Source organism: Chanos chanos, chromosome 9, assembly GCF_902362185.1.
Source record: "Chanos chanos chromosome 9, fChaCha1.1, whole genome shotgun sequence".
NCBI lineage: Eukaryota > Metazoa > Chordata > Actinopteri > Gonorynchiformes > Chanidae > Chanos > Chanos chanos.
This window is the reverse complement of record NC_044503.1, coordinates 17,575,895-17,588,867: the sequence shown is the minus strand read 5'-3', so window position 1 is coordinate 17,588,867 and position 12,973 is coordinate 17,575,895. Positions and strand designations below refer to the sequence as shown.

At 42.3% G+C, this 12,973-nt stretch overlaps 2 protein-coding genes across 2 annotated transcripts; one reads left to right on the top strand and one right to left on the bottom strand.

Annotated features, from left to right (window-relative positions):
• Positions 1-9,552, top strand: wdr46 (WD repeat domain 46). Its single transcript, XM_030783971.1, has 14 exons — positions 1-72; positions 823-1,008; positions 1,689-1,769; positions 1,953-2,065; positions 2,250-2,337; positions 2,443-2,504; positions 3,209-3,313; positions 3,523-3,673; positions 3,961-4,196; positions 4,671-4,824; positions 7,225-7,375; positions 7,545-7,735; positions 8,260-8,373; positions 8,580-9,552. The coding sequence occupies exons 1-14, from the start codon at positions 16-18 to the stop codon at positions 8,694-8,696; spliced, it is 1,806 nt and encodes a 601-aa protein (XP_030639831.1). The 5' UTR covers positions 1-15; the 3' UTR covers positions 8,697-9,552.
• A 1,738-nt stretch (positions 9,553-11,290) lies between these two features.
• b3galt4 (UDP-Gal:betaGlcNAc beta 1,3-galactosyltransferase, polypeptide 4) lies at positions 11,291-12,397 on the bottom strand. Its single transcript, XM_030785269.1, has one exon. It carries the CDS (start codon positions 12,395-12,397, stop codon positions 11,291-11,293), a length of 1,107 nt encoding a protein of 368 aa, XP_030641129.1.
• Positions 12,398-12,973: the final 576 nt, after the last annotated feature.

Genomic DNA, 12,973 nt, shown 5'->3' with positions numbered 1-12,973 from the left:
GAGTGCACAACAAAAATGGCGGCGTCCGAAGAGGTAGCATTGGGATCAGAACACGTGGAAAAAAAGAAAAAGGTTTATAAACTGAGGAATTGATTCTAACCAAAAATACCGAGTCTTGTAATTGAGCAGATCTAAGAGTTTTTTTCAGCTGTAAGGTGATAAGTTTGATGTAACGGTAGTCTTAGTGTTTAGCCTTGCTCAGTTAGAGTGTGAGATTCTATGGGGAACGATTATGTAGATCTGATGGTTTCTTTGCCAGGTTACCGTCTGTGTTTTCTTCCAAACCAAACTCTGTTTGTTTATCAGATGGAACGGTGCTGTTTCTTGGATTGATACAGTTGTGAATGTGACCGTTTGGATTTCTTGAACAGTAGCGTAATGTTTACTTGACCATTCCAAGTTTATCTCGTAAGTCTCGGTGTCAAGACTTCGTTTGGGTTTAAAAACCACATGTACATTTCTCAGAGTTTAGAGGCAGTGTTTGCATGCCGATAGAAATGGATGTAAAATATATCATGCGTTTTATACGAATAATACCCTCTGGAATAACTCAGAGAAGTGCATGTTGACATCCACCATCTAGGACTGTCCTCGCATTACCTTACGTGTTTCTGTAAATCATTTTAGAACTGTGTGAGATGGGTGTGTGTCATGGTGTGTGGTGGAGGGTTTTTCAAACACAGGATTTTAAAGCTCCAGCTACATTATAAGTTAACCAGACTCACACATATGTAGGCTGCATGTGTGACAGTGTATGACTGAAATGACGTATTACAGTGTGTAGCTAATGTCTGTTTCTTTGTCTTCTCACTGTCGTCTCAGCCTCCTAAACGTTACTGGGAAAGTGCAGACACGGCGGAACCTGAAGATGTACAGAACGACCAAGAAGGAAAGAGAGCTGAGGGAGAAAGCAAAGATGTGAGTGAGAAAGAGGAGGAAGTGGATGAAACAATAAAGGAATCTTTTAAAAAGAAGAGACAAAAACATGGGACAGAAGTCATATCAGGGGTAAGAGTCCCTTTATTTTATTCTGTGAATTGAAGTTAAACAGTTTTCTTAGTTCTCTGACGTATTAGGTTGAACTATCAAAGCTCTCTGGAGACAGAATCCTGTGTAAAGCCCATACCCTGCAGTGAAACAGCAGTGAGATTTAGTGCCATGTTTTAACTGAGCGTAATTAGGCCGACAGTGAAGTTAGAAGTCTTAATTAGGCTGACAGTCAAGTTAAAAGGAGTCTTATTTGTTCACAGGCAGACAGAGAGCTTAGATAAATGAGGGTGTAAATGAATATTTCTGCGTATTTTGGACACAGTTTTATGCATACTTTTGACTTCCCTTTGAAGTGTCATTCTTCAGTAACTTACCCTTCAACCATAAGACCTTTTTACACAGTACAGATAGTCTCACTTACAGCTGCTCCTCCGTAAACGTCCAGGACTCTGTCCATAATGCATAGATTACAAAGCCGGGCAGAGCAGTCGCTTCCTGTCTGTCATTTGTCTGAGGTGCTCTAGGCATTTGAAGAGTAAGAGTAAATTTCTGTAAATGTCACAGACCATCCCACTTGGCATTCTAAATGTCAGTGCCTGTCAGTTGACCTGTGTGTCAGCTCCCGGTCCTCAGTCAGATATGAATGAAGCGCATGACCAAAATTCAGTGACTGAACTCATCTTCCCATCATTTCTCAGAGAGAGGACCCTTTTGTTGGCGATGCTCCTGTTCCAGAGGAAAGACTGAAGAAATTCAAGAGAGGACAGGGTGTTAAACCTGTGAGTCCCACAGTGCTCTGTCTGTAGGGCCCCTCTGTCTGTGTGACTGTCTCTCGCTGTTTTTTGCACATCAAGTTGTTTCATATTAATGAAAGAATTAGCACTGTTGTGAGTGGGATGTTCTATAACATATGGAGGAGATTTCTGAGTGAGCTGTTTTGGCCTTTTGTTTGGGTTCTGCAGTCGTCAGGGTTACGACGGAGGTTGAAAGAGGCCATCACACGCTCTGAGGCAGCTTCTGATCTAGCTCAGAAACAAGCTGCACGATATGATCTGCTGCTTCCAGAGGATGCTGGGTGATGTAGTTTAACTGATCATTTATGTTCTTGCATAGACTGCATTCCTTATCCCATGTACTATAATTCAATCTGGTCACTCTAAACATGCACATGGTCTCAGACTTGTCTACACTCAAACACACACACACGCACGCACACACACTCATGCCAGCGGCTGTGGTCTCTGTGTTTGTGCGATTAGGTTTCTGGAGGGAGACGAGGATGAGGACACATGTACGATCTCTCAGGACGACATCGCCGCGGCTGTTGACATCACAGCTGGGTCTAAGGTGACGTATTAAAAACGCACACACACTCACCACTGAGACATGGTTTAGCCTAAGTGATTACTCTTTTTTTCAATTCTCTGACACATTTTCTGTCTCTCTCCACAGTACTTTAACCTGGTCTTGTCCCAGTTTGGTCCATACAGATTGGATTACAGCAGAACAGGCAGGTCAGTGGCAGTACCTGTCTAGTCTTTGGGAGAGCAGTCTTCCTACTGAAAGACCAAGGCACTCTGTGTCAGTCCAGACTAACACACCTCACTCTAAAGTACAAAGGTGCTTTGTGTCAGGGTTATTATAGTAAATGAAAACTGAGACTAAGACTAAAACTAGCAGTGAAAAAATTATTTCATTAACTGGAATAAAAATAAAAACAACAGTTTTCAAAAAGACGAAAACTGAATAAAAACTGCAATGAACAATGCAATACAAACTAAAAAGAAATAGAATTGCAGGTACAATCAGCTTTATTTTCCTTTTCGTCCTGTTTCATTTTCTTTATTCCTTTTTCAGCTTCTATAAATCAACGTTTTCCTCATAATACCTGAAAAACTAAAACTAATTAAAAAACTAAACTAAAACTAGTCAACTCCTCAAAATAAAACTAAAAATACATCTACTTATGCACTTGTAAAACTAACTGAAACTAAACTGAAATCAAAGACCAAACTGAAAGACTAAATAAAAATAAAAATTAATGAAAATATCAAAACTATAATAACCCTTCTTTGTGTCAGTCCTAACTAACAGTAGCCCTGCATGAAGTGGTTTACCCATTATCAGTCTAATCTGAGGTGCTTTTAATTGTCTGAATAACTCTCTCTGTCTTCTTTGTGTGTATCTGTGTGTGTGTAACTTGTTTTGTTTGTTTCAGGCATCTCCTGTTGGTGGGAAAGAGAGGGCATCTTTCCTGTATAGAATGGCAGTCCAAAAAGCTGATGTGTGAGATGAATGTCATGGAAACAGTTAATGATGTCAAGTAAGAGTCTGTCTGTCTCTCTCTCTCTCTCTATATATATATATATATATATGTATGTCTCTCTCTCTCTTTCTCTCTGTCTGTCTCTCTCTCTTTCTGTCTCCAACTCTCTCGTGTGTGTTCACAGGGACACAGTAGTGTATGTGTTGGGGTAGCAGGATGATAAGAGCTGTTCTCACACTCACTTCTGTCCTCGTTCTGTCCTCTAGGTGGCTCCATACAGAGGCTATGTTTGCAGTGGCTCAGAGGAAGTGGTTGTATATCTATGACAATAAAGGAGTTGAGCTGCACTGTATTCGACGTTTTAATGATGTTCTACGTATGCAGTTCTTACCCTACCATTTCCTGCTGGCAACCGCGGTATGCATCTGTAAACACCCATCCTCTCAGTGCAAAGAGAGCCTTTTGACCATAGGCCGTAGTTGTTCAGGATTTATGTTTGCGCTATGTTTATTTGGTTCCTTGTATAAGGGTGTGTGTGTGGTAAGGTGTTGGATTGTCTGTATGCATACTTGACACAGTCTTTGCCCTGTATATGTTATCCTGTGTTTGAGTGTGTAAACCCTCTCAAGCTGTCACAGTAGAGAGAGAAAGAGTACAGGCGTGTGGGTTTGTGTGTACCTCACATGCGCTCTCTTTCGTGTCAGAGTGCAACAGGGTTCCTGCAGTATTTAGACGTGTCAGTGGGGAAGCAGGTGGCAGCAATATGTACGAAGTCGGGTCGTTTGGATGTGATGACACAGAACCCCCAGAATGCAGTTATCCACCTGGGCCACCCCAACGGCACCGTCAGCCTCTGGTCGCCCAATCAGAGAGAGCCGCTGGTGAAAATGCTGTGTCATAAAGGAGGCGTACGCTCCATCACGGTTGACCAGACTGGAACGTGAGTGGACGTTACACACCAAGATAGGAGGCCCTTAGGACACTAATAAATGGAGTGATTAACCCAGAATTCACAATTTCATTTGACTGTTTTCCATTGGGGAATCATGCTTTTGGTTCCCCTCTTTGGCTCTAGCTGTAACTGTTGCTATGGAGATAAGGTCTTTACAGTGTCTAACTGTAACTATGGTGATATCTACTTAACAGTGCTCCAATTTTATGATACACTTTACTCTAGTGTTTACCACATTACTGATATTTTCCTTAACTGAAGCAATACACTCACTCGAAACATCAAAATGATTTGAACTAAACTTGAGAAATTATCCAAAAAAAGTGATTTGTGAGGTAAATGGGACCCTTTTTTAATGATGAATTTTGATGTTGGATGCCAGAGATGGGAATATCTGAACCAAGCCTATGATTTGTATTTACACACGTCCAAAACATGGGGTGTTTGTTTGTATGTGTGTAGGTACATGGTGACATCAGGACTGGATAAGAAACTGAAGGTGTATGACATCCGGGCGTTTAAACCTGTGCAGTCATATTTTCTGCCTGCAGGGGCCTCCTGTCTCTCCCTCAGTCAGAGGGGACTACTGAGCGCTGCTACAGGAGATGTTGTACAGGTAACACACACACACATATACATGCACACAAACACGCGCATACATGACCGAGCAAACACAGCTTACCACAACATGATAATGTCCAGGGTAAAGAGAAGAGGACACAAAACACACAGGCAGAAAAGTCCCCCGCAGCCAGACCAAAAATAAAGAAATAATTAAATAAAACAAAAACTGGTCCACTAAAAACTCTAATCAAAACTTAAGAAAGAAAAATATATATATAGAGAGGACAAACATAAAACACAAAAAGTATAAGAACAACAGCTTAGTTTTCTACATAGCATGCACTCAACTCTGTCCTGCAATTTACTCTGTATTACATGCATATACTTTATACTGAATATACTCTACACTGCAAATGCTCTATACTCAGTATACTCTGTACTTGATATTGAATATACTCTACAGTATACTTAATATACTCCATATGTAACGGTAGCAAGCGAGTAGAGTGCTGCGCAGTGAGTATACCTCACTCCCCATAGTGCGCCCCTGGGTTTTAGCCTCCTCGCTAGCACGCCCGCCTCTCATCCCGAGGGTCGCCGGTTCGAGCCCAGTGGTAAACACAACACAGAGCGGTAACACATACTCTATACTGAATATACTTCATACTCTATACTAAATATACTCTATACTGGATATACGCCGTTCTCTATAGTAAATATACTCTATACTAGAGCCCGACCGATATATCAGCAAGCCAATATGAGCTACTTGCCGATAAATTGGTATCGGCGTTTACAACCACAATTAATAAGTATATTACCCTATAGCTGTGTCAAATTCTTTTCCGGAGACTTGACTAGTTTCCTCTCAGTGGCCAACAGTACATTCTCTGAGTCAAAGCACTTCCAGTCAGCCAGTTCACTTTGTCATACCAGGATAGGTGAAATGATCGGTCTTTGCTCCCTGACTTTTGAACTAAATTAACGTTGGGCGTTGATCTGCCCTGCCGTTTAATTTTGAGTCCCTCCTCGTAAGGAAGACTATCAAAGGACTTCGCCAAAATCAGGTTGACAGCATTAGCAACATCTGCCATTTTGAACCTGCTAGCTTGCTAGCTGGCTAGATTTTCACTCTATGACCTAGCCTAGTTTAAAACAACCTTTAATAAAATTAAACGAAAGCAAGTATCAAACTCAAGAACTCTATATTTACAATTTTATTTACAGTATATACGAATAGAAACGGTATAGCAAATAACAGAGAAAATGAGCGGAAGCTTATGTCTCACGACTTCACAGCCAACACTCCATATAGATCGATGCCGGTGTATAATTTTAAAACGCTGTCAGTCATGTTCTTTGCCATGACGTTTTAAAGAGTTCCTCCAATCATCATAAACAGCAGCCCGGCGTCCGGGCGGCACAAAATGAAGCCCACTGTCCAATAAATGTGCAGATTTTTTTTCTATGCAAAAATTGCTCTCAACAGTCTCACTCCCATGGAAGCCGTGCGTCCGGAAATGATGTTTTAAAAGCAGGTTGTCCAATAAATGTTTAGATTTGTTGCACTGAAAACAAAGTGTATTCTGAGGTGCCATTGAACCCCAGAGATGCACAGCGTCAATGGGTTTAAATGGGTCGTGCTTCCACGGGTTTCTATGGGGGAAAAATCACGTTAGATAATGACGACCTGCAAGAAATTACGGCTGAACGAATTAGCCATTAAGTTGAACACTTCCTATCCCAAAATATTGATTTGTAATAAGAGAGTTAAGTAATGTAAATACAATATTACATATTTGTTTGACGAACTTTTTTCGTGAAACTTCAGAGGAAGCTCAGCTTCCCGTGTAGTCTTAGAGCAGTCGCCTCTGATCTATCTATCTATCTATCTATACACACATACACAAATGTATTTTTATACATTTGACTTATTTATCAAGACTTAAATATATTTTGTTGTACCTTTGTTCAAAGTACTATTTATGGCAACAAAACAAGTTTATTTTTAAACTGCATTATGTTTCATTATTTTGGTGAGGACTCTTAAATAACTACATTACAAATGTTTGTTTGTTTATGTTATGGGTTTCTGGGGGGGAAAGAATAAATGTCGGCTGATATATCATTATCAGGTTTTTAAATCCTCAAATGTTGAAATCGGCATTGGTCTTAAAAATCCTAATTCGGTGAGGCTCTACTAAGTAAATTCTATGCTGAATATATTCCATTCTCTATACTTAATATACTCTATACTGAATATACTCCATACCCTATACTAAATATACTCTATACTGAATAAACTCCATACTCTATAGTAAATATACTCTGTACTGAATAAACTCCATGCTCTATACTAAATATATTCTTTACTGAATATACTACTCTTGGTGTAGATGATTTCTGGGATCACCATATGCATGTGTTTGTGTGTGTGTGTGTGTGTGTGTAGGTGTACCGTGATGTGTGGGGAAGCACTCCCATGTCTAAGCCCTACATGGCTCACCGTGTGAGGGGTTCTGTGTGGGGAGTTGGGTTCTGTCCGTTTGAAGATGTCCTTGGAATCGGACACGGAGAAGGATTCACCAGCATGATCGTACCAGGTCAGAATATACACACATAACCACAGATTATTACAGACATACACACACACAAAACATGTAATGTTTAACTCTGTCAGAGAAATCAGACTGCGCAAACAAGCGTAAGGCAAAGGAAATTATTAATGTTTTGGGGGGGGGGTTTGGAAAAACTCTCTCTCTGTCTGTGTAGGTGCGGGTGAACCGAATTTTGATGCTCTGGATGCCAACCCATACCGCAGTGCCAGACAGAGGCAGGAATGGGAGGTCAAGGCACTCCTGGAGAAAGTGCAGCCAGAGCTGATTGGTCTGGACCCGGGTCAGTTAGGCAAAGTGGACCGGGCCAGCTGGGAGCAGAGACACCAGGAAAGAGTAGAGAGACTGGTCAGTGGAAGATACACACACATCCATCACACAAACACAGAGAAAACATAAAACACCCACAGACGCACACATACATCCATCAAACAAACACAGAGAAAACATAAAACACCCACAGACGCACACATACATCCATTCCACCTGTACATAGACACACCTGTCCCTCCCATACACACAGACAAATACGCATCCCAGTTCAGGGTCAGTATTTTGGCCTCTCCATAGGAATACTTTATAGAACATTATCTTTAAAATAATGCCCAAAAATGAATGTTGCTCATTCGGATGAGCACAAAATCTCTTGACACAATTTTTCTTTTTAAACTGTTTGAAAAATGCTCAGTTACTTTTTTTTTTTTTAACACGACCCGTAGAGCCACATGTTGGCATGGTGCGAGTGATGTCACAGTACCACACCTAAGAGAATGAGACAACAGTAAACATGAATTCTCAAATTTCAGAGAGTTTTCGGACTCAGATTTGTTTTTGTGCGTGTTTGTCTGGGTGTGTGTGTGTGTTTGGTTCAGGGCTTTGATCCTCTGGCGAAGGAGAAGTTTAAGCCGAGGACGAGGACCAAAGGTCGGAGTTCAAGTGGAGCAGTCGAGAAAAGAAAGAAGAAAGTGGCTCATGAGGATCAGAGGGTACACATCTACTCCCGCTCTCTCTTTTTCTCTCTCCCTTTCTCAGAGTTTCACTCACTTTCCCTCACTTCCTGTTTTCCCCTGTAGAGCTCACAGAATCACTAGTAATGAGTTCTTTGTGGTGTTGTCTAGCTTCTGCTCAATCTCTCTTTCTTCTTTTCTCTCCTGTCTCTCGTTCACTCCCTCTATTCCTCTGCCCACTGCAGGACGTGATCCGGAAAACTGTGGAGCAAAACATGGAGAAAGAGAGAGAGAAGAAGGAGGCTGCCCGAAAAGCAGCTAGTCACAGTGAAAGATCAGCACTGGACAGGTTCAGGAAATAAACACAGAGACAAAGGACTGGGCCGACACTCCTGTCAAACAAAGGGCTCATTCTGCTCTGGCTCACAGCAGGCGGGGAAGACTGCGAACATCCAAGCTGCTGTGTTCCACTTTTGATTTCCTGTTTCAGTTCTTGTTCTTGTTCATGGTCAGAATTACATGTTCAACTTTGTAACTTTTTGACTGCATACAACGAACCCCACAAGCCTCAAAGTTGTAGCTTATTTGTTTTGAATGCCGACGTGTTTGGTTCAGCTGAGCCGTTATACATGTGTTACTGACTGTCTAAAACACTGTGGTTACACACAAATCTGTCTGGCCCTTCAGACTCTCACTATCAGTGCTGGACCAACCAGACCACATACACGCTGAATCTGAATTTTTGCCTTTGGACAGTGACCTCTGGAAAAAAGGAGAAAAAAACATATTCTGAAATATGCTGCATTTCTTTACTGGGTACACTGAGATTAAAGGACATGTGTACAGCACAAAACTCAAATTGTCACGTAGCTTTTAGGTGGGAAGAAATGTTTATTGGAGAGTGAAGGGTGAGTGATGACATTTTTACACAGTTTTCAGGTCAAACACAGCCTGTTTCATAATCACACTAACACAGTGATAAATCATAGGTACACATTACATCAGGTGTATTCATTTAAACATTGCTTTCATTAACCTCCATTTTAAATTGAATTTTTGTACATTGTGAAAGCCGAACCACTAGAGAACAGTCAGTGTGCCTAGTTACATAATCCTATTACATCCCAAACTAAAGCAAGAGAGTACTCGGAGTAAACAAAACCAATTTCAGCAACATATTAGCATTTTCGCACTGTCCCTTGTGCCAGCTGTGCCCCTGTGTCTGTGTGGTAACAGCCAGTCCATAGAGGGGAAAGGTGGAGTCTCAAATGCTTATAATGAGTTATCTTACATAAGTTCTTATCAATAAAAGATGAATACATGAATAAATAAATACAAAGTCAGTTACTCATACCACTCCCAAATCATACAGATGGTAGACTTCGGGTGATTTGCTGTTGAAAAAGTGAAAATGCCACGCATGATGACATATTCATTTATTGGTGTTTTGCCTGTGTACTGTTTAGTGGAGCGGTGACTTCATTGCTGCATTTCAACACACAGGAACAAATGAGTTTCTCACATAAAGCTTTATCAGAAAAATCAGGTCTTTCACAGACCAGCTACTAGAGATTAAGTTTGACTAGCTGCAGTATGAAAGTCATGTGATCTACCACACAGTCTTTATTGTGTTCATTTTTCACTGCCATTTTTGACCTGACAGCAATGGGCCCTAGATTGATGCTTTCTTCCAGCCATTATTAGTTAATTATTATATTATTCAGCATCAGTCTCCAGGTTTCAGCACTGTCTCTCCTGTTATCCACCAGGAAGTGTACTTTGCTACTGGTGGGACATAAAGTAGGACTTTTTTTTTTTTCTTCAAATAATATTGAAAACCTGGGTTGGCCATTTGATGAAAATCCCATTAAAGGCCTGGAAGGGCAGAATCGAGTATGCTTAGAGTGCTAAAACACTTAGTCGTCGTGGTGACCTTACCATAACCAGTCATGGATCCACAATGATGTGACTAATGTTTACACCAGTGTTAATGTTTTACCTCAATACAAACTGAAAACAAGAACATGAAAAATAACCAATCCCCCATAAAATTGTCTTTTGTGGTATTAGTTATGATGTTGACTGTCAAAACTATTTTTAAGCACTTTTTTAACCACTCTACATAGTAGGACTATTGCTGGACTAGTAACTTCTGCTAATGAAGCACCCTACCGCAAAGCAAGGGAGGCTGAAAAAGCCAGCTCATTAAGAGAGTATTACTGGGAGGCCAGTCTAAACAATTCCACACATTTTCTCCATCAAGTGTTTCTGGGTCCTTCCATTTGGACAAAAAATTTTTTTAAACGTCCCCTTTTGATTTAAACAAAACCCCTGACAAACACTAATTATATGTCCTGATTCGTCATTGGTAACCACACATAGCAACCCTGCTCAGGGCTCCCTTCTCTACCGAGTCTGTGTGGTTGGTAATGTTGGCTGCGTACACAACAAGCCTGACAGAAACTCTGAATTTTTATGGTTTTGTCCCTGTAAGAGTCAGTGTGGAGAGCCCGGCCCTTACGTCCCACCTGATATCTCCACAGGTCTGACACTCATCTGCAGCGTCTCCTTCGCCTGACCTTCAGGAACACTGCTCTTTTACCCGAGCCACTGTAAGTTCTCCACACTGGTACTGGGGCTCTCTCCCACTATTAGGACATTTCATAGACTGTGGATTTCACATTAAATGACCCTCATACACCCACGTAAATAAATACATTCAATTATTTTGTGGTCAGAGTAATTAAAAAAAATAAAGCTACATAATAGCACTGCATAAGGAATCCTCTGGAATGAAGAGGGTCCTTTTTAGTCTCCCAAAGTTGCTTCTTCTGTGTATGTGTGTGTGCGTTTGTTTCCGTGTGTAAATGTATCTGCACTCCACCATCAATAAACAGGGTCTAACCTTTCTTCCTGGCTCCCAGGGAAGAGTCAGGTACCCCTCAAGTCTATGTATCTATCTATATAACAGGTTTCTCACAAATGCTTTCACCTTGCAGAAACCCAGAGAGACCCGCACACCCAACCAGGAGCAGGGAGCTGAGTTGTGGACATCTTCCCAGAAATGTAACATCTCCCTGGGCATGATGTGATGGACAGACACCATGGTCTGGTAACAGCAGCGTCCATAGGGCACAGCAGGTCCGCCTGAGAAAAGGGGGCAGTGGGTTGGCGTGATGCCAGCCATGTGGGCACACAGACCTACAAACACATCTTCAGGAGGCAGCGGCTTGGGCAAAGCTGTGGCGGCCGCAGCTAATGAGATTTTTAACACGGCCGACCGAGAAAGCACGTAAGCTGTTCCACTGCAGTAGTCGGGAAACACAGTCCCTCTGAAAGCTGATTCGGAGAGGTAGTGTTTGCTGTTGGGGTTTCGATCTGGCATCACTTGCATGTGGACACGCCCAAGGTAGAGGTCTACTTTATTGTTCACGGGTTCCCCTTGGCTGTGGTTCAGGTACCGAAGCAAGGCAGCAGGGTTGAACAGGACATCGTCATCTACTTTAGCCAGAAAGCGAGTCTGAGAGCAGAAGCGCCGTGCCCAGCCCAGCATAGAGAGAGTCTTCAGAGTCAGGTTAGCATAGGTGTCCTGGAATCGTCCCTGGATCAGATCTCCTCGCTCTCGGGCCTCCTGTATTAACTCTTTGGCCAGAACAGGGTCGGAAGCCTGGCCCACCATGAAAAGAGTCAGAACCCGGTGGCCTCGGACCTGGATCTCCCCGCCCCAAGTGTCCCGGATGGCCTGGCGAGCCCTCTGATTGGCTGGGGCTGAGGTCACCAGAGTGATGAGGTAGGGTTTGGCACGCTGGCAGACAAGGGGACTGGGCATGAGGAGGTACTCCTCAGGGCGAGTGGGGGGTATGCTTTGAGGTAGGACCCCCCCATGGGCAGGTCCTGTGTGGCTCATGCCCAGGGAAGTGGCCCAAAACTCAATGGAATCAAAAAACAGAATGGCTAACAGCAGGGCACAACAGATGAGAAAACATAAGGGCGAGGCAATGCCAAATCGGCCCCCTCTTTTCCACGCACGGACTTTACAGAGTCCGAAACCGCAGCCCACCATCTCTGGACTTATCCCAGGGTTCTGCTACTCACCTCTTCCTCCTCTGCCACTCCTCTTATCTCTAAATGTACCTCCTTCAGTTTTTTTCATCCTCTGCTCCTCAGACCTTCACCTTTAACTTCAGTCCCATTCTGTCTTGGTGACTGTGAAGTGTGGATCAGTCCATAAGACAAACAAGATTCTCCAGAGGTGATGCGGCTTCACATATGCTCATCTGAACATATGCCTCGTACAGCGGCTTCTTCAACTTGATGTAAAAACAAACAAACAAACAAACAAACAAAACACATAGTTCTTCAATACATATCTATTCCTTTCAACAGCATCATACTATGAGGATAAAAAGTAGCAGATTTTTTTTTTGTACAAAACACCTTCAAAAACAATGAGCAATATGTTTCTCCAGGTAAATTTTGGAGGAGGCTAAATGAACATTTTCATAATGTCAAACACACCTAGTTCTAGAGGCCAAGGCCTCAGTAGTCGGTGGTTACGTTCAAGCGGATGTGGTACTGTGGGGCTATAAACATTTGCGACACCAGGACTACAGATATAGGCCTAGTACCTAAACGCCTC

Bases quoted from the DNA above. Each gene is read 5' to 3' on its own strand.
- wdr46 (XM_030783971.1), top strand. From the start codon at position 16: ATGGCGGCGTCCGAAGAGGTAGCATTGGGATCAGAACACGTGGAAAAA. The intron at 73-822 runs GTTTATAAACTG...CTGTCGTCTCAG, and splicing joins ACGTGGAAAAAAAGAAAAAG to CCTCCTAAACGTTACTGGGA. The intron at 2,338-2,442 runs GTGACGTATTAA...CTCTCTCCACAG, and splicing joins ACATCACAGCTGGGTCTAAG to TACTTTAACCTGGTCTTGTC.
- b3galt4 (XM_030785269.1), bottom strand. From the start codon at position 12,397: ATGGTGGGCTGCGGTTTCGGACTCTGTAAAGTCCGTGCGTGGAAAAGA.